At 40.8% G+C, this 24,443-nt stretch overlaps 1 protein-coding gene across 3 annotated transcripts in view; it reads right to left on the bottom strand.

Annotated features, from left to right (window-relative positions):
* Positions 1-24,443, bottom strand: part of arfgef1 (ADP-ribosylation factor guanine nucleotide-exchange factor 1 (brefeldin A-inhibited)) — a 192,469-nt gene that overhangs the window by 9,179 nt on the left and 158,847 nt on the right. For all 3 annotated transcript variants that reach the window (XM_072571482.1, XM_072571483.1, XM_072571484.1), the window contains 8 exons: positions 22,337-22,497; positions 18,236-18,366; positions 15,654-15,783; positions 15,313-15,448; positions 13,524-13,662; positions 10,985-11,057; positions 6,475-6,631; positions 4,940-5,079 (listed from right to left, as the gene is read on the bottom strand). In XM_072571482.1, coding sequence (XP_072427583.1) covers positions 4,940-5,079; positions 6,475-6,631; positions 10,985-11,057; positions 13,524-13,662; positions 15,313-15,448; positions 15,654-15,783; positions 18,236-18,366; positions 22,337-22,497 — 1,067 coding nt within the window. The remainder of the gene's footprint in view (positions 1-4,939; positions 5,080-6,474; positions 6,632-10,984; positions 11,058-13,523; positions 13,663-15,312; positions 15,449-15,653; positions 15,784-18,235; positions 18,367-22,336; positions 22,498-24,443) is intronic.

The raw sequence follows: 24,443 nt of genomic DNA, 5'->3' as shown, positions 1-24,443 counted from the left end.
ATGGAATTATAACGTACAAAACTTGACCAGCAGAATGAAAGGAGATTACAAAATCCAAACAGCCAATAGTTCTTGCCAAGTTACAAATTCTAGCTGTGTATCAATGTTACAGTACAATCGACTAATTAAAAACAATGTGGGCATTGCTGCTACCTTTGTTATACATCGGTTGGATGTATGGCTGCAGGAAGAGCACCAATTAAAGCTTAAAAACAAAAATAAGTAAAAACCTGAACATATAAAGCATTCTTCAAATCCTCAAGATGTCCCAAGTTAATTAAATATGCTTTGTTTATAATTAATTGAATGGAAACCCTACTGTTCTCATGGGCTAAGTGACTGGAACAAGGATTCTCGATGTGCATACTTGAACCATGTTCATTGTTTTGCAGTGTTTAACAAGTAAACACTGAACTTTGTACTTGTTTGATACCCTGCATATCCAAGATAGATACCAGTAGTCTGGTAAAACCAGTTGCTCACAAATTTCTCAAAAGTTGAAATTCTGATCACCATTACTACCATGGGAAGAAGCAGTCAAGTAACTTGTTGTTCAGAAAGCAACAGAATTGGAACAACAGACAGACCATCTAAATGGCGAAAGTGAGGGCTGGAGATTACAGTCGAGAGTGTGGTGCTGGAAAAGCATCCAAGGAGTAGGAGAATTGACGTTTAGGGCAAAAGCCATTCATCAGGAACGCTTTATATATTCCAGCTTTTACTTATTTTTATGTTTAAGTTTTTATTGGTATTCTTCCTGATGAAGGGTTTTTGTCTGAAACACTGATTTTCCTGCCCCTCGGATGCTGCCTGACCTGCTGTGCTTTTCCAGCACCACACTCCACGCTGTCTAAATGGCACAATGTTATGTTATTCGTTTTGGACTTAAAATAGGAAATGCAAAATTCTAAATAAAGAAAAGCTGGGTAAATAGAACTCTGAAGAGAAATATCAGGAAGCGGCACAGAAAATGAATAGACTAATGGAATGCTAATCTTTATTTTTGGAGGTGCACAGTGAAAAGGGGTACTTAAATCACACTTCCGTAATATTAAGCTCTGGTCCATTGACACCTGGTGTACCACAAGAGGTTCTGGGTATACCGGCCTTGGTGAGTGAGGCCCTTTCGGTCATGGCTGACCATGGGTCACATCCTCGTTCTGGATTTCTGCTTCCCTGAAGCAACGTTGCATGTGACTGAAGAGACCAATGCTGGAGTGACAGTCCCGGTCCCAGAGGTCACACCTGTATGTGGTCATTGATCTGCTCGAGCCGCTGCACTCCTTCCTTGGTGCCCGTTTGTCTGCTGCAGCACTCAGCTTCCTTTCCCCTGTTTTGAGATGTTGGCTCAGGGTGCTTCTCCATCTCGTGCAGTCAGCTGCAAACCTTTCCCAGGACTCCATCACTATATCAAGCGCCTTCATGTCCTTGTAGCATGGGGGTGATGGACCTGAGGGTCTCTTCCCAGCTACACGCTCTCCATGGAGGACATCCTTTGGGATGCAGCCATCCTCCATGCAGTGGACGTGACCCAGCCAGCGCAGTCTCCGCTGTTTGAGTAGAGTGTACATGCTAGGATGGCCAGCGTGTGATAGACCACTGCATTGGACATTGTCTTGCTGGGATATGCCCAGGATGCCGGCCTTGGAGAGATGCAGCATAGGTTTACCTATGACACAGAATGACATCTGGACTAATGGTGTTAAATCACAGAAAAATTACAAAATGTGGGATTCCATTCCCTGGAATGTACAAGGTTAAGGTCGATTGGATTGAGATGTTCAAGATATTAAGGCAAGATGGGTAGAATTATGATAAACTGCTATTGCTGTTTGGGAAGTCCAGGACTAAGATCACAAGGCAAAATCATAAAGCCAAAACTCTCAAAGGTAAAATGAGCAACACTTCTTCAAACAGGGACAGAGTTTGGAAGGCATTTCTGCAAATAGCTATTAATACTAAATCAATTATGAATCTTAAACAGATTAACAGATTTTTGTTAGCAAGATGCATTAAGGGATAACTATTCATTCAAATGCTATAAAATAGTTCAGAAAATAATCACAATGGCTAATGAAATGCCTGCCTTTGCACAGTCACATGTTAGTGGGATAGCATGCTGGAATTTGAGCTCCATTATTCCCAAAGCCATCACAAAGTTTAAAAGTTTTTATAAAGTGTACAAGTTCCCCAATTTACCTGCTTTTAGACGAGATTGATTAAAAAGAAAGAACGGACCAGATTTCTGTACTGAACAAGAATCACTCCTTGTAATTAGACTAGCTACATGTAAGCAGTCATAAACCACTGCCATATAATATTATTAATTGTAATTCTAATTTCTTTATAAATTCTTCTTTACAAGCACACAGAGATAACAGACAGGGGAAAACTGGAGAGACAAAGAAAGTCTTTGCTTCACAGGTTCTGTTGTTGAGATGATCCTCATAACTCTTCTAGCCAGCAAGCTGCTTCAGTCACCTTTCTCTGGATGCTTCCACTGGTTGGTGAGACACAAAATGTGTACCTCCTTCCCAAGATCCACAAGCCTGACCACCCTGGCCGACCCATTGTCTCAGCATGCTCCTGCCCCACTGAACTCATCTCTACCTACCTCGACACTGTCCTATCCCCCTTAGTCCAGGAACTCCCCACATACATTCGAGACACCACCCACGCCCTCCACCTCCTCCAAGACGTCCGTTTCCCCGGCCCTCAACGCCTCACCTTCACCATGGATATCCAATCCCTATACACCTCCACCTGCCATGACCAGGGCCTCCAAGCCCTCTGCTTTTTCCTCTCCAGACGTCCCCTTCCACCGACACTCTCATTTGTTTGGCCGAACTGGTCCTCACCCTTAACAATTTTTCCTTTGAATCCTCCCACTTCCTCCAGACCAAAGGGGTAGCCATGGGCACACGTATGGGCCCCAGCTATGCCTGTCTCTTTGTTGGCTACGTAGAGCAGTTGATCTTCCGTAATTACACCGGCACCACTCCCCACCTCTTCCTCCGCTACACTGATGACTGCATTGGCGCCACTTCGTGCTCCCGCGAGGAGGTTGAGCAATTCATCAACTTCACCAACACATTCCACCCTGACCTTAAATTTACCTGGACCATCTCTGACACCTCCCTCCCCTTCCTGGACCTCTCCATCTCCATTAATGACAACCGACTTGACACTGACATTTTTTTCAAACCCACCGACTCCCACAGCTACCTGGATTACACCTCTTCCCACCCTACCTCTTGCAAAAATGCCATCCCGTATTCCCAATTCCTCCGCCTCCGCCGGATCTGCTCCCAGGAGGACCAGTTCCACCACAGAACACACCAGATGGCCTCCTTCTTTAGAGACCGCAATTTCCCTTCCCACGTGGTTAAAGATGCCCTCCAGCGCATCTCGTCTACATCCCGCACCTCCGCCCTCAGACCCCACCCCTCCAACCGTAACAAGGACAGAACGCCCCTGGTGCTCACCTTCCACCCTACCAACCTTCGCATAAACCAAATCATCCGCTGACATTTCCGCCACCTCCAAACAGACCCCACCACCAGGGATATACTTCCCTCCCCACCCCTTTCCACCTTCCGCAAAGACCGTTCACTCCGTGACTTCCTGGTCAGGTCCACGCCCCCCAAACAACCCACCCTCCAATCCTGGCACTTTCCCCTGCCACTGCAAGAACTGTAAAACCTGTGCTCACACCTCCTCCCTCACCTCTATCCAAGGCCCTAAAGGAGCCTTCCACATCCATCAAAGTTTTACCTGCACATCCACTAATATCATTTATTGTATCCGTTGCTCCCGATGCTGTCTCCTCTACATTGGGGAGACTGGGCGCCTCCTAGCAGGGCGCTTTAGGGAACATCTCCGGGACACCCGCACCAATCAACCACACCGCCTGAAGGAGGTCCTGGGCCTCCTTCACCGCCGCTCCCTCACCACCAGACACCTGGAGGAAGAACGCCTCATCTTCCGCCTCGGAACACTTCAACCCCAGGGCATCAATGTGGACTTCAACAGTTTCCTCATTTCCCCTTCCCCCACCTCACCCTAGTTCTAAACTTCCAGCTCAGTAACTGTCCCCATAACTTGTCCAGACTGGTCCTACCTGCCTATCTTCTTTTCCACCTATCCACTCCACCCTCTCCTGCTTGACCTATCACCTTCATCCCCTCCCCCACTCACCCATTGTACTCTATGCTACTCTCTCCCCACCCCCACCCTCCTCTAGCTTATTTCTCCACGCTTCAGGCTCACTGCCTTTATTCCTGATGAAGGGCTTTTGCCCGAAATGTCGATTTTGAAGCTACTTGGATGCTGCCTGAACTGCTGTGCTCTTCCAGCACCACTAATCCAGAGACACAATGTACCTGGTTCACTCAAAAATTCTCTGAGTTGTTAGTTAAAATTCACAGCTAACAAGATGAACTGAACTCTTCAGAAAACAGAGAGAGAGAGGGAAGAGAGACCACACCTGAGCTGGGGAAGAATTGGACACTTTTTTTCTCTCTCTCTATATATATAAAACTTATTCCTAGTCCCAGCTGTTCAATTATCCACAAACCAATCACACAGTTGTTGACATGAAACAGGTATCTGCCATTGATAACCGGTCACTAATCCATAGATCAATCAACAAGTGGACCGAATGGCCAGTCTCTGTGCCATATGTCTTAGGTATATATTTTTCGAAACTGACAATGTTGCTACAGAATCGGAAATATAAGTGAATACTTTGTTATTTTAAAAATGTCAAATAGTATCTTGCACTGTTGCTTTAAAACTAGGACACAACGAAGACGACAGTTTCTAACAAACGTTGAATGTGCTGTTTTGGAGGTTACCTGCTGTGAACCTTTAAGCCATTTATTTAATCCACAAAGTAAAAAGGTTTACACTCAGCAAAAATCACATAACTGGTCAATACCTGAGCTGCAGCCAAGTTCTCAGCATCCTCCTTTTTGCTGGTTGCAGGAAAGAACACAATGTTATCGATTGTCTGAATTAACTCGAGTTGGACAACACATTTAATGAGGAGCGCAGCAAACAATTTCTGCTCTGACAGTTCTGGAAGAAATAAAAGAAAGAAAGAAATCAATCATCGTCTTTATTTTCAAACTTGTGCAATTCAAAATACAATCAATAAACTACTTAGAAATACTAATAATATAAATTGTGGGCGGCACGGTGGCACAGTGGTTAGCACTGCTGCCTCACAGCGCCAGAGACCCGGGTTCAGTTCCCGCCTCAGGCGACTGACTGTGTGGAGTTTGCACATTCTCCCCGTGTCTGTGTGGGTTTCCTCCCACAGTCCAAAGATGTGCAGGTCAGGTGAATTGGCCATGCTAAATTGCCCATAGTGTTAGGTAAGGGGTAGATGTAGGGGTATGGGTGGGTTGCGCTTCGGCGGGGCGGTGTGGACTTGTTGGGCCGAAGGGCCTGTTTCCACACTGTAAGTAATCTAATCTAATCTAAATAATTTAACAGTGAATCATAAAATTTATCTAAATAAATAAAAGTAACATAAGGCTTAAGACATGAATTCTATCAGTACTTCTATCAGGGCAAGTACAAAAAACATACAGTGACTGATGAAAATATTGTTGTTGCATTTTATTAACTTAAGGGATTTTCAGATTTTGTCACTGTAACCTCTTTTTTTTTTCTCAACTCTATGATTCTTAAATTTTTTTGTCAATCCTTGAGTCTATTACTCGGAGCTGGATGGTAACATAAGGCGAGTTTGATCTTGCGCTTGCCAAATTCCTACACATTCTATACAAATACAGATCCATGGATAGTCAAATCGTAGTTATTCAGCATGGGACTGATGAGGTCACATGCACTGTGCCCAAACATTAAGTCAATCTAGATTCACTAACTTAGCACAAAACAGAAACTGAACTTCTCACATTCCTAAGAGCATGTATCTTTTACAGATTAAAAACTCGAATTACATAAACAAACTCATTTTAGACCATTATATTTTCAAGAATTTCCTTTTGGTAAAATAGATTCCTAATTTGGAGAAGGTGGAAGTGAAGTTAAATGAACAGAAAACTAGCCCAGGAAAAGTTACTTTTATATCCTTACTGCAAATGTTGCTAAAGGCTGACAGAGATTTGGATGCATTTTGATTTCAATATCCTACAAGAAATATGATTTGGAGATGCCGGTGTTGGACTGGGGTGTACAAAGTTAAAAATCACACAACACCAGGTTATAGTCCAACAGGTTTAATTGGAAGCACACTAGCTTTCGGAGCGACGCTCCTTCATCAGCTGATCTTCATCAGGTGACAATCAGCTGATGAAGGAGTGTCGCTCCGAAAGCTAGTGTGCTTCCAATTAAACCTGTTTGACTATAACCTGGTGTTGTGTGATTTTTAAACTTTCTACAAGAAATAGGTTGTGAAATATTTGGAAAAGTGTGATCTTTTTACTTTAGTTGTCAAAAACTTACTTGTTGGTGTCTTAGCTTTAGCAGCATCATCACTGGTATTGGATACCAGACTAAACTGGCTCTGACGCCAGTCTGAGGGGTTCCTCTCTGCACTGGTGACAGACTGTTGGTCATCACCTTTACTCAGAATGTCAACTGACTTTTGAGAAATGGCGTCCTAGGAAAGGAAACAGACAATAGAAAAATCTGTATCATTGGATTTATATTAAAGAATTTAAAAAAGCAATATTATTCTAAGCTTCAATTTATTACATATGAGTTTGAAATTTACACTTCATGGCACACACAATTACTACTATAATTCTTTTTTCACACAAGCTGATCTTCAGCAACTTTACCAGGAACAAAATATCTTCTCCAAAACAACTGGCAATAGTTTTGTTAAAACCTGAATGGTTTAGTCTTGCACCCTTGAGGAGTGAAGTGGATATAGGGAGTCTCAATGATTGCCCAGATACATGGGTCAGATCTCATCAAGATCAAATGTGGTACCTGTGTTACAAACAATCTAGTTCAGCTGAGCCCTGCCAAAGACAGGGAAGAAATCAGTGCTATGGGAATGGCACTTGTGACAGACTGAGGCGATGGCTTTCACCTTAAACACAGTTGGAGCAAGTTTCTTTTCATTCAGTACTAGAGATCGGATAGAATCTGACAATCTAGCCAGAGTAGATGGGTTGAGTAACGTGATGGTGAGGTAGACCTGGTGTCAGAATCGATACATTCAGGAGATATGATGGGTATTAGCTAGAGAAAGACTCCGTGTGTATGGGTGGGTGAGAAAGGAACCAAATGATTGCAGTCTTGTATGGAGAAACGTAAGAAAGGGATCATACCATCAATTGTGCCAAATGTTGTGAGAAGCTCAAGGAGGACAATGGATGGATTTGTGACCTTTATGAAATTCATTTGAACATTGTGCTGGGGTAATAATATCACAGAAGAGATTCAAACATGGAGTTCTAAAACAGGTGAGGTGACAGCATGTTGATGAACTCTGCCAAAAAAGAAGTGTAAATGGGATGTTTTGGTGGTTTGCAAGACCATAACACTGTAAGAAATAGGAATAGGAGTAGCCCATTTGGCCCCTCGAATCTACTCTGCCATGCAACAGGCTCATGGCTGATCTAACATTCCTCGTGTCCCTTTTCCTCTCAATCCTTCATTCCCATACTGATTAACAATCTACCTCATCCTTAAATATTTACAAAGACTCTGTCCCTACAGCTCTCTATGGCAAAGAGCTCCAACCCTGTAAGAGAATAATTTCTCTTCAACTCAATCTTTAATTAGGCTCCTTAACCTCAGGCCATGCCCTCTGGTCCTAGACTCTCTCATGAGGGGAAACATTCTCTCTGCATTTATTCTGTCAAGCCTCTTAGAATCATCTATGCTCCAAAGTGATCACCTTATTCTTCTAAACTTAAGCAGAGAGCCAACTTGTTTACGCTTTGTTGATAAACAATCCCTCCATATTGGGAATCATCCTCGTGAATCTTTTTTGAACTGACTCCAATAAAATTACATCTTTCCTTGAATAAGGGGATCAAACCTGCTCATAACATTCCAGACATGACATCTCCAGCACCTTTTACAGTTGAAGAAAGATTTCCCTACTCTTTTACTCCAACGCCCTTGAACTAAGGGCCAACATTACTTTAGGCTTCCTGATTACCTGCTGCAGCTGAGCTAACTTTGTTTCGTGCACTAGTCCTATCTCCTCCAAGTCCTTTTGTGTTGCAGCTTTCTGCAGTTTCTCACTATTTAAATAATATTCTGCTCTTTTGTTCTCCTTTCCAAAATAAGGAACTTCACATTTTCTCACATTATATTCCATTTCCCAACTTTTTTTTCCCCACTTATCAATACCTCTCTGTAAACTGGATAAAAGCAAATTTCTGCAGATGCTGGAATTTGAAACCAAAAGAGAAAATGCTGGAAAATCTCAGCAGGTCTGGCAGCATCTGCAACAAAAGAAAAGAGCTGACGTTTCGAGTCCAACTGACCCTTTGACAAACTGTGAACTGTTTGTATCCCTCTCACAACCCGTCTCTTTCCACTTACTTTTGTGAAATCTACAAATTTGGTTCTAGTACATTTGCTTTCTTTTCTCAAGTCAGTAATATCTATTGTGAACATGTGTAGTCCCAGCACTGATCCTTGTGGAACCTTACTGCTTGTGGGTCATCAATCTGTAAAATAACTCCTCATCCTCATTCACTGTTTCCTGCCCACGAGCCAATTCTCTATGTATGCCAATTTACTACGTCCAACACTATAAGGTGTTATCTTATGACTTAACATTTTGTGAGGGATTGTGGTAAACGCCTTGTGGAAGCCCAATTATAACATGTACTGCTCCCCTCTATCCACTCTGGTTCACACTTCCTCGAAGAACTCTAATAAATTATTCAGACATGATTTCCCTTCAACGAAACCATGCTGACTCTTCTTGATGAGATTATGATTTTCTTAATAGTAGATTCCAATACTTCTCCAACAATAGTTGTTAGGCGAATTAACCGATCATTACCTGCTTTTTGCCTCCTTCCCTTTTTGAATAGGGATGTCACATTAGCAGTTTTCCAATCCTCTTGTAATTCTCCAGAATCCAATGATTTTTGGAAAAACACAACCGATGCATCCACTATTTCTGCAGCTACCTCTTTTACTATGTAGAAGAAAGAAGAATGCAGCATAGGCAACCATTTGGCCCACCAAGCCTGTGCCGGTTCCTAATCTTTATTTAGACCCACTACTTTTTTCCCCAAATGAGGTTTCTATCTCTCTGTTTATCTCCTGTTCATGTGTTTATCAAGATATGCCTTAAACATTGCTAACACGCCTGCTCCCATCACCTCCACTGGCAATGTGATGGAAACCAATCAGGGCCAGGGATCATAATGCTGTTAACTTCATTAGTTTCTCTAATACTATCTGGAATCACAGTTACCAGCACAGAAGCAGAAACAAATTCTTCGGTCCAACTCGTCTATGCTGACCAGATATCCTAAATTCATCCAGTACCATTTGACACTATTCGGCCCATATCCCTCCAAACTCTTCCTATTTATGTACTCATCCAGATGCCGCCTTAATGTTGTTATTGTACCAACTTCCACCACTTCCTCTGGTAGCTCATTCCACACACACATCACCCTCTGTGAAAAAGTTGGCTCTTGGGTACCTTTCAATCTTTCCCTTCTCATCTTAAACTTATGTCCCTTAGCTTTGGACTCCTCTATCCTGAGGATTAAACCTTGATTATTCACCCTCGCTATGCCCCTCATGATTTTATAAACCTCTACAAGGTTTATAAGCTTCTCCCTATTGCTCAATTCCTCCAACCCAGACAACGTTCTTGCAAATCTTATCTCAACCCATTCAAGTTTCATAACATCTTTCCTATTACAAGGAGACCAGAATTGAACACAATATTCCAAAAGGGGCCTCACCTATGTCCTGTATAGTCGCAACATAACATCCCAACTCCTACACTCAATGCTCTGACCTATAAGGGTTAACATACCATCACTTTCTTCATTACTATTCCTGTCTTTCTAGGTGTAAAACGACTGGTGTTTTGCAAAGTGTCTTCAGAGGAGGCTTGGTGAATTGTTGCAGTGCATCTTGTAGAAAGTACACACTATTGCAATTGTATCATTGGTGTTTGGAATCAATATTGAAGGTTTGAGTAGGAAGGCAATCAAGTGGCTGCTTTGTACTGAAAGCTTCTGCTGAAACTGCTCTAATCCAGGCAACATTCTTTAGTGTTGGCGATGGCACCTAATTCCTTCCTTGTATTCATTAACACTAATTGGATGTTCGGAATATTTTCCACCGCAAGGATTGATGCAACACATCTGTTAGCTCATCTGCCATTTTCTTGTTACTAAAACTGTCACCCCAGATTCATTTTCTGAGGGGCCAATGTTCACTTGGACCTCTCCTATTTCATATGTTTAAAGGAACACATTGTCAGTTTTTACATTCCTCGCTGGTTTACCCTTGCAGTTTATTTGTCTTTGGATCAGAGGGGTGCCACTGGCAGATTTGAAGAAAAATGGGAGAATTTTCAACTAAATAACTGCACTTAAAAATGCAATAGTAGAAGCATATTAAAATGACTAACATTATGTCTCATACTAGAGGGCATGCATTTAAGCTAAGAGAGGGAATGTGAGGGGCAAGTTGTTTCAAACAGAGTGGTCGGAGACAGGAAGGTGTTGCCAGAGGTGCAGGCAGATATTGGGTGGTGGGGGGGGGGTGGCGGGAAGAAGTGGTTTCAGGGACTTTTAGATAGGGGGATATGTACAGGCAGAAGGAATTAGTACAATATCATGGGCTGAAGGGCCTGTACCTGTGCTGCACAGTTCTTATGTTTTACATTACTGTTAAAGTTCCAAGATATTTTGAAGCCTATATTAATATTTTAACGATCGGTTGTCAGCAATATTCCCTTTGCAAGTTGATGCTAATATGCTAATTAGGGAAATAATGAAATGCATACCAACTGTTTTTCTCCAGTATCAGCTTGCAAAGAAGAATCACTTTCAGAGAGAGAGGGTCGCCACGATAATAATCTAAAATACATAAATTATTCAAAAATGAATTCTGCTGCACTTAAAAAATAAAATTTAAACAATGCTCTCATGATAGAACTCTCTTAATGTACTCCAGATACAATACCGCCTGTAGTGTGAACTAGCATTTTTAGCATAATTTAAATCCAGAATTTAAACAAAATGCAAACTCTGAATCGTGAAATACAGAAATTTTCACAATCATATCACAATATTTCTAAGGCCATGCTACAGCAGGACTCAATGTCGTTGCCTATAGATGTGCTCTCACTCTTAACAAAATTCTAAATCAGAGTGAAATGTAAATTGATCTCAGTTATTTAATATGTCTGTCAAATTCAATGAATCATATGATCAAACCAGAAATGATGGGGTCATTAGCCGAAATGTCATATCTATCAGGTAATGCATTACTGGCAAATAGTAATGTTTAAAAGCAATGAAATGTCCTATTTGAGATAACATGCAATGACAATCCAATGGGTAAATGCACCAGCTGGTGGGACACTGAGCTGTACAAACAATGAAGGTCCTATGTCTCAACATTGGTTATCCTGAGTTATTCAGATTATCAGCTTAGGTGGGAATGTAGATATTAGCTTTAACATAGACAGATGTGAAAGGAGGAAACAACACAAAATGAAGTCTTCAAACATATTTTAAAGTTTTATTTAAAGAGTTATTACCCTCACGCATGTAAGCCTTACTCTATCAAATTAAGTTGCCCCCTCACTCTACTCATCCTCAAAAGGAGGCCAATCTTTTCCCACACCAAGAATTTTCACACTTGGTTTCCACCCAGTTTATTCTGTCATCAATATCATAAGATCAAAGAGGAAATCCACCTGGATCCAAATATGCCATGAAATTGCATTGATATTTCAATGTATTTCAGCACTTAGGATTCATAAGCTCTGCAAAACTCAGTTTGCAAACTATGGATTAAATCAGGCAATACGTTGAAGACCTTGCAAAGTTGCTTAAGGACAAATGCCAACTGTGTAAGACTTCACAGCCTGCTTCTAACAACAGTTACCAAACCCAATCGGCACGTTTCAACAGGGTTAAGGTTGCACCATTTCGGTAAAGTTAAATCTTTTTGGTTTTACAGAACTTTAGCGTTGCTGAAATAAAGAGACATGCTGTCAAAGATTCCTGACTTCATTTAAGAGACACACAAGAATCCCAAATTTCAAAGGGAGCAACAACTTAAACTGTATAAGAGTGTGTTGATCAGTGAGCAACTCAACTCTGATTGGTCGAGGTGTTACCAGAAAGAATGACCAGGGAAATATTGCCTTCATGCTTATGTTTAGCTAGAAAAAAAGGCACAATGCTCAGGCATGTCCCTTTTTCCTGCAGAGGACAGCTCCTGCAATAACATACTTACCTAGCAAGTGCAAATGAACTGTACTGAAGGTTGACAGATGATTTGAGTTTTAGTGTACTTCTTGTCACCTCACAATTGCTCAGCAAGTGTTATTTATTTGTGGAATCACATTTAACATTGCTCATTATGTTCGAGTTTGTTCAGAGTTTTGCCAGAGGGGGCTGGTTGAGTGCAGTTTGCACTCTACTGAATGTAAACAAGTGACAGGACATATAACCTACATAATTACCATCACAATGAAATGCATATTTCACATTTCAATGAGGGTCTAAACTGCAGACCAAAGCAATATTCGGTTCAAACCCCACCCTGGCTGGGTGATCTGGTCTGAGCTAGTTGGAGGTAGTTGTTCTATAAAATGACCTCAAAATATCTCGGTTAGGAACAGGAAAATTGGCTCATGATTTCTATACAAAAAGTGCATGAAGTGTAAAAGTTCACACTAAAGTGCATTGAGTTTGGTTGTGAAGAAGGGCTCATGCCCGAAACGTCGATTCTCCTGCTCCTTAGATGCTGCCTGACCTGCTGCGCTTTTCCAGCAACACATTTTCAGCCACGTTTAGAATGTGCGAGGAAACTGGAGCACCTGGAGGACAGACGCAGGGAGAATGTGCAAACACCACACAGACAGACAGTCACCCAAGACTGGAATCGAACCCAGTTCCTGGCAGATCATTGAGAGGCAGCAATGCTAAATCACTGTGCCGCACCTAAGAACATTACCTGTCTCTGGATTCAGTGACAATACCATTAGGCCATCATCTCTCCATCAACTTGCTTTAATTAATTAATGGATACCAATGGCAGTGATGCCAATTCATTGATTTCTTCAGAAATGGAAAAGGGAATAAAATACTGAGAAAGAATTGATTCTCTAAAAGCCAATATTTAAAGGTTGCAGACACTCAAGACTGCACCAGTACATCACCTTTTACTAAAATATAACTGACACCTAATATTCTACTGAAAGCTTTAAGAAGTGATACTTTATAAAATGTGTTATCAATTTTTAAAGGATTGTTATAAACCTCATGACATAGAATGCTTTGTGAAGAAAGAATTTTTTTTCAACTCACGCATGAGGAATTGTAGTCTTGAAGATGTCCAACATACAGTTGCAAGTTTTGTCCCAAGTTTCTGGCAAAAACTTTTCCCCATTCAGAATGACAACATTCTCCAGACAATTAGTACCAGATCGAGCCAGCTGTTCATTATCTGTGGAGGATAAAAAAGACTTAATAATAGAATTATTAATAAAAGACTTCAGCAATTTAACAGTACAGCTATAAGAGTTTTAAGGCAATTTCAGTACCTCGAAAGAAAAATACAGCAAACGTACAACAGGAAGTTTCATACTGATTCATTGCACAGAAATGTTAGGTACGGACTGAGTTTATGTTACTGTTTTAGCTTTGGTCCAAGTGATAACAGTCTGAACTGACAACACAGTTGCTGTGAAAATTCAGGCTTCAACCTAAGAATTTATTTTCTACAAGGCAGAATATCTCTCGCACAGGCTGGACGGTCATCTGAAAAAAAATTCACAAACTGCATGACCACCTTTCATCAGCCAGAATGAAGTGAGGCAAACAGCAGGATAGAAACTGTGTGGGGGCAATAAGCAATGGGTCTGATAAGGATTCGGAATTGGTACAGGGTTGGTGGGCCAAAGGGCCTATTCCTGTGCTGTACTGTATAAAATCAAAGTGGGTGAAGGTTTACTTACTGAGCTGGGAGGTTCATTTCCAGATGTTTCGTCACCCTACTAGGTAACATCTTCAATGGGCCTCAAGCGAAGCAGTGTACATGATTCCTGCTTTCTATTTATATGTTTGGGTTTCTTTGGATTGGTGATGTCATTTCTTGTTCTTTTTCTCAAGGGGTGGTAGATGGGGTCTAACACGATGTGTCTGTTGATAGAGTTCCGGTTGGAATGCTATGCTTCTAGGAATTCTCATGCATATTGTTTGGCTTGTCTTACGATGGATGTATTGTCCCAGTCGAAGTAGTGTCCTTCCGTATCTGTATGTAAGGATACTAGTGAGAGTGGGTCATGTCTTTTTGTGACTAGTTGATGTTCATGTATCCTGGTGGCTAGTTTTCTGCCTGTTTGTCCAATGTAGTGTTTGTTACAGTTCTTGCACGGTATTTTGTAAGTGACATTACTTTTGCTTGGTGTCGGTATAGGGTCTTTCAAGTTAATTAGCTGCTGTTTTAGTGTGTTGGTGATTTTTTGAGCTACCATGATGCCAAGGGGTCAGAGTAGTCTGGCAGTCATTTCAGAGATGTATTTGATGTAGGGGAGAGTGGCTAGGGTTTCTGGATGTGTTTTGTCTGCTTGTTTGGGTTTGTTGCTGAGAAATCAGCAGACTGTGTTCATTGGGTACCCATTCTTTTTGAATACACAGTATAGGTGATTTTCCTCTGCTCTGTATAGTTCTTCTATGCTGCAGTGTGTTTTGGCTCGTTGAAATAATGTTCTGATGCAGCTTTGTTTGTGGATGTTGGGATAATTCCTTCTGTAGATCAGTATTTGGTCCATATGTGTTGTTTTCCTGTAGACGCTGGTTTGAAGTTCCCCATTGGCTGTTCGCTCTACTGTGACATCGAGGAATGGCAGCTTGTTGTTGTTTTCCTCCTCTTTCATGACTTTTACGCCACTAAAGATGTTAAAGTATGGTGACGAAACGTCTGGACAATGAACCGTCCAGCTCAGCAAGCAAACCTAATTCCAGAACCTCAACCTGAGTTTCAAAACTCGCTAAAATCTTAACGTATTTTTATAAAGTACGTGATATTAGTATGAAAGATAGCAAAAACTGCACTGCTTGTGCTCTTGTTAAAACATTTCTCTGTTAACCTTACCTTGCTGTACACACCAATATAATTGTGCAAATATATCATCCAAGAGGATGTCATTGAGTACTTCAAAGTACTGTGTGAATACATCACAAATAGCATAAAGTGCATGGTTACAAGTGGTGGTCATCCATTCAGCTTTCTGAAAAATAAAAATATTCTGATGTTAATATTGTATCCCAAACTTCAACCTGCCACCACAACTGCAATATCTTTCTGTATTTGTTGCATTGTACATGTCTATTAGGTTACCTCTATAAATCACCATTATAAATATGAATACTTTTAATCATTTGATCTTGGGTGGGTCAGCTTCATTACACTCAAGAGTAACTGCAACTCCTTACCTCAGTCTGCTGTTCTGGAAGTTTCATATTGTCAAAGATCCTGAAAACAATCCTGAAGAGATCTTGCCACCAGTGCTTCTCAAAAGTATGACCATAAGTTTTCATTATTTCAAACATCACGGTTAATCCCCTGCAGCAGGATAAAAACAAGCAGCCTCATGCCAGTCCTGAACATACATCAACGATATTCTTATATCTTAATCACAGTGTGAAGATCACTTATGATAGTAGAATTAGTTGTGCATCCCATATATCATGCCAGAGCAATGTAGCAGAAGCTACAAGAAAGTTACTATCCAAATTGGCTTATTGTTTATTCCACCACAAAGCCTCAGATTTCGACCCCTCCAAATCAGACAACTTCCCTTTCCAGTTTGAGGATTTTGTAAAGACTAGACTGTTAATTTTTTTAAAAATCCATTCATAATATGTGGCTAAGCCAGTCTTTATTACTGCAGTAAGGCTGGTGAGAGTGCCAGACAACAAAATAGATGGCAATTCTCAATGAGAAGGTGGGAGCTCATCCCCACTAGGACGATGCAGAGATGACTATTACCAGTACCATGATGAACATATGCACCTGTGGGAGGCATACTGGTGAGGATGAGGTCATGTGTACTCTACTCTGATTGGCTTCTCAGAGACCCAGGCTAGCACCTATGACCTTTAGAAATCCATCAGCTCAAGCAGTAATGGGGATGCACAGTGAGTGTTGGTGAGGGACACTGAAAGGGTGGATGGGGAAGGGGGTGCACGATGGCAATCAGCAGGAGGTTTTCTTATCCGTGCCTTTTTTTCCTGATGGCAGGAGACCTCGTGGGGTTTGGAGTCAATGCTATGGGTACCCAGGGCAATTCCTTCCTTCTAGAGTAGATATATACAGCACAGAAGCAATCTGTGAGATACCTCTCATAATTACCCTCTAGTCTCCAGATGTTTTTTAAGAAAGGCTTTGTTCGAATGACAGGGCTGGGTTTATCATTTCCAGTACTGAGATTGAGTCTAAGTGAAACATCCAGTTTCATTTGTTATTTTTTTGAGGCTTTCCAGAGAATAGATTGCTAGGGGGAAGTTAAGCACACTGCTGTGTGTCTGGAGGCACACATAGACCACAGCAGGTAAGACAGCAGTTTTTCCTTGCTTAAAGGACACTAATGAGCTAGAATTTTAATAACATTCAACAACGGTCAACGCTAGACTTTCAATTCCAAATTTTTATTGAGTTCAAATTTCACCATATATGGTGGTGGGATTTGAGCTGAAGTCCCCAGAACATGGGAGGCAATGGCCTCGAGTATTATCGGTAGACTGTTCATCCAGAGAACCAGGTAATGTTCTGACTACGCGGGCTCGAATCCCACTACGGCAGATGGTGTAATTTGAATTCAATAAAATCTGCAATTAACAGTCTAATGATGACCATGAAACCATTGTCGATTGTAGGAAAACCCCACTTGTTTTATTAACGTCCTTTAGGGGAGGAAACTGCCATCCTTACCTTCTCTGTCCGATATATTATTCCAGACCCACAGCAATTTGGTTGACTCTTAACTGCCCTTTGGGCAATTAGGGATGGAAAGAAATGTGAAGCCCTCATCCTGTGAACAAATATACATCACCTGAGTCTCTGGATTACTAGCCCAATGACAATACCACAATGATGTCTCCTCCCTCTCAAAGAGTGCAAGGAAATCTTGGTAAAATATATTCTATGTTCTAATATTTAACCAATTCTCAAACAAACAGGATTGCTAATAAAAGTATTTATTATGTATTGACTACTTTGTATTGGGTATCTTTACTTAAAATGAACCTGAAGGTATACATTTACTGAGAGCTTTAGTGTATCATAATGCTGCTGAACAACATGAGAACGGAGTACTATAACTTGCCCCTAATTTTCCAAAACCTATGTAATTGATGTGTACTTAAAAAGACACTGAACTCCTCCCTTGTAGAAATGGCAGCAACCCCAGTTAAAACGTGCTGCATTTATTTAAACTCGAAGCCCAGTCTTTGTGTAAACAAAGTCTGTGTTGACACTTTTCACAGTGAATCTGCATGCTGCACAGGACCAACATTTCAGGGACTAACAGCACATCCCATCAGCACAGGTATGAAAGCAGCTTCAGCTCATTAATGTTTAGGTTAGTTTTGAGAGATTCCAATTCTGTATTACACGGTCTCCAATACCTCAGCTGAACAAGAACAATTCTGAGACAGGACAACAAAACATTCTGAAACATTGACAAAAAGCCTAACTTCTCACATACTGGTACAATTCAAACTATTTTGTTGGTATTGACCTCTGCTGCTTAATTTTTATCCTTTGTAATAAAATGATTTAAAATGGTAATCAATATAGATAATTAAAGTCAAGGGTAGAGGCAAAATTGATTAAATTACACAAAGCAACTGACAAGCTAAGGATACAACAAACAAAAAAACAAAACATTTTAGTAGCTATACCACATATAAAACATAAAAATGAAAAGTATATGCTGCCTATCGACTTTATTATTTTACTGCACACTACACTGTTGAAAATACTGCTTCATTACTCAGAGGAAAGAGATTCTTACCGAGTTCTTACATCCAATTTGCATCTGTTAATTATGCATGACAACTCAAACAGAATTGGAAACCATCCTCGCACCCATACTCTATCCTCAGCAGCTACATTCATATCATCACTGGTGTATTCTTTGAATGCCTGCAATATATTTTGAAATTAAAATAACTTGCGTCGGTACCAATCCTGAACAGTGCATGGGAAACATTTTGCTCCAAACAAAATGAAAATGGTAATGAGAAAGAACATCTTTGCATCAATACTTTTCCATTCCCACCTCCCTCTCCAAATTAGACCTCAAACCCACACTATCTTCCTCAATTAGGATCTAATAACACAGATGCTCGGATCATTCGGGAGGCAGAGGGGGTTATTGAGAGGAGTTACACCTCAGTTTAAAGAAGGTAGATGGGTTACTGTCAGGTAGTGCAGGTATTCTGTGGCCATTCCCCTCAATAACAAGTATACCATTTTGGATACTGTCGGGGAGGCGGGGAGCGGTGGGAAGATAACTTACCGGGGTAAGCCATGGGGTACAGATCTCTAGCACAGAGTCTGTTCCTGTTGCTCAGAAGGGAAAGAAGAGGAGGAGCAGAGCATTAGTCATTAGGGACTTCACAATTTGGGCGAATAGATAGGAGGCTCTGTGGGAGCGAGAGAGACTCATGGTTGGTGTGTTGCCTCCCAGGCGCCAGGGTTCGTGAGGTCTCTGATCATGTTTTCGGGATCCTTGAGGGGGTGGGAGAGGGGGAGGGGGAACAGCCCGAAGTCGTGGACCACATAGGTAGGAAGCGAGATGGGGATTTAAAGCAGAAATTAAATGAGCTAGAACAAACAGAATTGTTATTTCTGGTTTGTTGCTATGCCATGTGCTAGCAAGGCGAAGAATAGGGAGAGAGAGTAGTTGAACATGTGGTTCTAGGGATGGTGCAGGAGGGAGGGTTTCAGATACCTGGATAATTGGAGCTCTTTCTGGGGTAGGCGGGACTTCTACAAACCGGATGGTCTTCATCTGAACCAGAGAGGTAGCAACATCCTGGGGGAAGAATTTGCTAATGCTCATTGGGTAGATTTAAACTAATTCATCAGGGGTATAGGAACTGAAATTGTAGTTCAAGTATACGGGAGGTTGAGAATAGTGAAGTCAGAACTAAGATTTCAAGATCACAAGAAGGCACCAGCAAGTAAGAAGTTGAAGTATGTCTATTTCAATGCCAGGAGCATCTGGAATAAAGTGGGTGAACTTGCAGCATGGGTTGGTACCTGGGATTTTGACGTTGTGGCCATTTCAGAGACATAGGTAGAGCAGGGACAAGAATGGTTATTGCAGGTTCAGGGATTCAGTAAGAACAGAGAAAATGGTAAAGGGGGGGGGGGGTGGCATTGTTAGTCAAGGACAGTATTATGGTTGCAGAAAGGATGTTTAAGGACTCGTCTACTGAGGTAGTATGGGCTGAGATCAGAAACAGGAAAGGAGAGGTCACACTGTTGGGAGTTTTCTAGAGGCCTCCAAATAGTTCCAGGGATGGAGAGGAAAGGATAGCAAAGATGATTCTCGATAGGAGTGAGAGTTATGGGTTATGGGGGACTTTAACTTTCTAAATATTGACTGGGAATACTGTAGTTCAAGTACTTTAGATGGGTAAGTTTTTGTTCAATATGCGCAGGAGGGTTTCCTGACATGGTATGTAGACAGGCCAACAAGGGGCGAGGCCACATTGGATTTGGTACTGGGGAATGAACCCGGCCAGCTGTTAGATTTGGAGGTAAGTGAGCACTTTGGTGATAGTGCCTACAATTCAGTTAGGTTTACTTTAGTGATGGAAATGGATAGATATACACCACACGGCAAGAACTATAGCTGGGGGAAAGGCAATTACAATGTGATTAGGCAAGATTTAGGATGCATAAAATGGGGAAGGAAACTGCAAGGAATGGGCACAATAGAAATGTGGAGCTTATTTAAGGTCCAGCTACTGCGGGTCCTTGATAAGTATGTACCAAGAGGAGGTTGTCGAGCCCTGGAGCTGTGTTTTACTAAGGAAGTTGAATCTCTTGTCAAGTGGAAGAAGGCGGCTTACGTTAGGGTGAGATGTAACGGCTCAGTTAAGACACTTGAGAGTTACAGGTTAGCCAGGAAAAACCTAAAGAGAGATCTAAGAGGAGCCAGGAGGGCACATGAGAAGCTGTTGGCAGATAGGAACAAGGAAAACTCTAAGGCTTTCTATAGGCATATCAGGGATAAAAGAAAGTCAAAGCAAGACTAGGGCCAATCAAGGACAGAAGTGCGAAGTTGTGTGTAGAGTCAGAGAAGATAGGGGAATACTGAATTTCGTTAGTATTCACACTGGAAAAAGACAATATTGTCGAGGAGAATACTGAGAAACAGGCTACTAGATGGGATTGAGGTTCACAAGGAGGTGTGAGAAATTCTGGAAATTCTGAAAATAGATAAATCCCCTGAGCCGGATGGGATTTATCCTTGGGTTCTCTAGGAGGGCAGGGAGGAGATTGTCAAGCCTTTGGCTTTGATCTTTATGTCATCATTGTCTTCAGTAATAGTGCCAGAAGACTGGAGGATAGCATATGTTTTTCCCATGTTCAAGATGGGGAGTAGAGACAACCCTGGAAATTATAGACCTGGGAGCCTTACTTTGGTTGTGGGTAAAGTGTTGGAAAGGGTTATAAGAGACAGGATTTATAATCATCTCGAGAGGGATAAGTTGATGAGGGATAGTCAACATGGTTTCGTGAAGGGTTAGTCATACCTCACAAACCTTACTGAGTTCTTTGAGAAGGTGACCAAATAGGTGGATGATGTGATGTATATGGATTTCAGTAAGGTGTTTCATAAGGTTCCCCACCGTAGGCTATTGCACAAATTACGGAGGTATGGATTGAGGGTGACTTAATAGTTTGGATCAGAAGTTGACTAGCTGAAAGAAGACAGAGGGTGGTGGTCGATGCAAAATATTCATCCTGGAGTTCACTTACTAGTGGTGTACTGCAAGAATCTGTTTTGGGTCCACTGCTGTTTGTCATTTTTATAAATGACCTGGAGGAGGGAATAGAAGGATGGGTTTGTAGATTTACGGATGAAACTAAGGTTGGTGGAGTTGTGGATAGTGATGAAGGATGTTGTAGATTACAGAGAAACATAGATAAGCTGCAGAGCTGGGCTGAGAGGTGGCAAATCAAGTTCACTGTGAGGTGATTCACTTTGGTTGGAGTAACCAGAATGCAAACTACTGGGCTAATGGTAAGATTCTTGGTAGTGTTGATGAGCAGAGAGATCTCAGTGTCCATGTACATAGATCCTTGAAAGTTGTCATCCAGGTTGATAGGGTTGTTAAGAAGGCATACAGTGTGTTAGCTTTTATTGGTCAAGGGATTACGTTTAAGAATGATGAGATTATGCTGCAGCTGTACAAAACTCTGGCGTGGCCACATTTGGAGTATTGTATACAGTTCTGGTCACTGCAATATCGGAAGGATGTGAAAGCTTTAGAAAGGGTTCAGAGATTTATAAGAATGTTTCCTGGTAAGGAGGGAAGGTCTTACGAGGAAAGGCTGAGGACTTGATGCTGTTTTCGTTCGAGAGAATAAGGTTGAAAGGAGACTTTGTTGAGACATTGAAGATAAGCAGAAGGTTAGATAGATTGGACAGTGAGAGCCTTTTTCCTCGGTTGGCGATGGCTAGTACGAGGGGACATAGCTTTAAATGGAGGGTGATAGACATAGGACAGATGTCAGAGGCAGATTCTTTACTCGGAGTAATAGGGGCATGGAATGCACTGCACGCAACAATAGCACACTCGTCAACCTTAAGTGCATTTAAATGGTCATTGGATAGGCATATGGATGAGAATGGAATAGTGTAGGTTAGATGGGCTTCAGATTGATTCCACAGGTCGGCACATGATTGAGGGCTGAAGGCCTGTACTACGCTGTAATGTTCCATGTTCAATAACCACTGCCAACTCACTGATGTGATGTTGAACATTTTCACACAATTAGCTACATCATATTGCAGCATCTTCAATAGATTATGTTTCAAAATTTCTACTAGAAATATATAAATGATGTAAATATATGGTAACCAATATTTCACCTGTGGTCTCTCGGAAACATATTTTGCACAATGACGAATGAGGCGGATTGCTTCCATACTTGTATCAGGAAAAGCAGCATTGCAGGCAAATTCCGACAAACATTTCACAGCATCTTGAAAAGAATCTATTGTTGCTGGAAAATACTTTGCAAATACATTCACTGAGAAAATAAAATTTGTAAAGATGAAGTATATTAAAACTCATCATTATTAACTAGCTTTCAAATTAACAATTGACATTTTTAATTCAAAATCCACATTAAGATCTAAACATTCAATATGAACTAAAGCTTAATCATTGCGAATTAAATGTTTAATTACACTTGCAAAGGAAATAAGAGGGATTGTTCTGAGGATCAGAAGTAATGTCGTTTCTGTTAAGGTATTCAGCTTGTATAAACTTTTCTTACTGTTCAAAATATATCCACTTATTCAACAAACCCTCCATTAATCACACTTTGACGTGAGCTTGTATTACAACAAAAAGTGCTGTTTCAGCTATCACACCACACTCAGAGAAAGGCATTAATTGCCATTTTCCTTTGAATCTCAACTTATCAACTAGCTGTGCAAAACAATTTACAGGCATAGCTTTCATCATATTAACTAACGTGATACAATATTACATCAAACAATTAAGTACATTTGAAAATATAAGCTTTCTTACAAGACGATGCCAAAGTATAACACCTCTTATATTCTTTATCTCCATATATTACTGGATTACTGCTTGTGCTTGGGCCATTTAACTTGGGTTTTATAGATACTTTTCCATTTCACATTTGTCTATCACTTTGTTAGGTATTACATCAGTCAGATCCAATTTTCTTGGGCACTACTTTTATTAGCTGGGCTTTTGAGATGCACTTCACTGGTCCCAGTTTGAATTTCAATGTAAGGAGAAGCTAGAATATCAAAATTACTTCAGTAACCTACAACTTCAGCAGGCAGTTAACAAACTGAGGCTGTTGGAAAACTATGAACATTGAGGCTCAAGATAAAGTTTTACTCCACAAACTGCTGAAAGCTGTTCCTATGTGATCTACTTAAAAATACAACTTTTGTTCAATGTTAAAGTAGGAATTAAGTTGAGTGAAATCTGAGTTTTATTTAAACTTTTGCTTAACTTCTCATTAAACCTGATTTATAGTTGTAACTTACAATAAATAGCCTATTAGTTGGAGAAAATTACACAGCAATAGTCCATCCTATTTCGATTATATTCATTAGTTTTATCCCATAGCCTTCTTTCCTCATTTACTTTGTGAATGAGGTCAAACTTTAAAGCCGGTTTTGTAATTGCTTGTTATTTTCACCCCCAAAACAAGTTTCATGCTTTAAGACAAGATCCTTGACAACTATGCCACAACACTTAGTTTAAATGTTTCATTTAATGGAACACAAAACATAATGAATATCAAATTTTACATTTCAAAGCATGAGAATTTCCATTTCAAATAAAAGGAAAAATCCAATTGCATTGAGTTCAATTTGATTGCTGGCCTCAGGCAAAACATGCAGTTAAAAGACAGGGCATATTTACATCTGGGCTTGCAAGAGAATATTTTCAAGGGCATATTCCATACTCATGCAAAATTCAATGAAAATCTAGAACGAGTTGGCAAGTACAGAAACGGACATGATTGTGAAGCAAAGATAAGAAATGAAAGGAACTTGCAAAAGAGGCAACTACAATGTGACAAGTTACAAATATGGACACAGGGAGCTGGAAGGGTATGAAATCAACACAGAAGCTAATAATTCTGTTGGGATATATAGATATATACTTTAAGCAATTTTATCCTATCAGAACTCTCTAATTGTAAAATAAGCAATTGTATCTTCTTTGTACTTCCATGAAGCCTGGGCATTGCTGGCAAGCCCAGCATCTGCTGCCCATTCCCAACTGTACTTACATGCTAGGGCATTTCAGATGGCAGTTTCAAATCAATCATATTGTTGTGGGTCTGGAGTCACATTGGACAAGGATGGCAGATTTCATAAAATACATGAGAGAACTAAAACAGCAACTGGGGATACCTAACATGGTCATGATTACCAGCCTTATATTCTAGATTAATTAATTGAGTTTAAATTCCACCTGCTG

The sequence above is a fragment of the Chiloscyllium punctatum genome, chromosome 5 (assembly GCF_047496795.1).
Source record: "Chiloscyllium punctatum isolate Juve2018m chromosome 5, sChiPun1.3, whole genome shotgun sequence".
Classification (NCBI taxonomy): Eukaryota; Metazoa; Chordata; class Chondrichthyes; order Orectolobiformes; family Hemiscylliidae; genus Chiloscyllium; species Chiloscyllium punctatum.
This window is presented reverse-complemented; position numbering and strand designations above follow the sequence as displayed.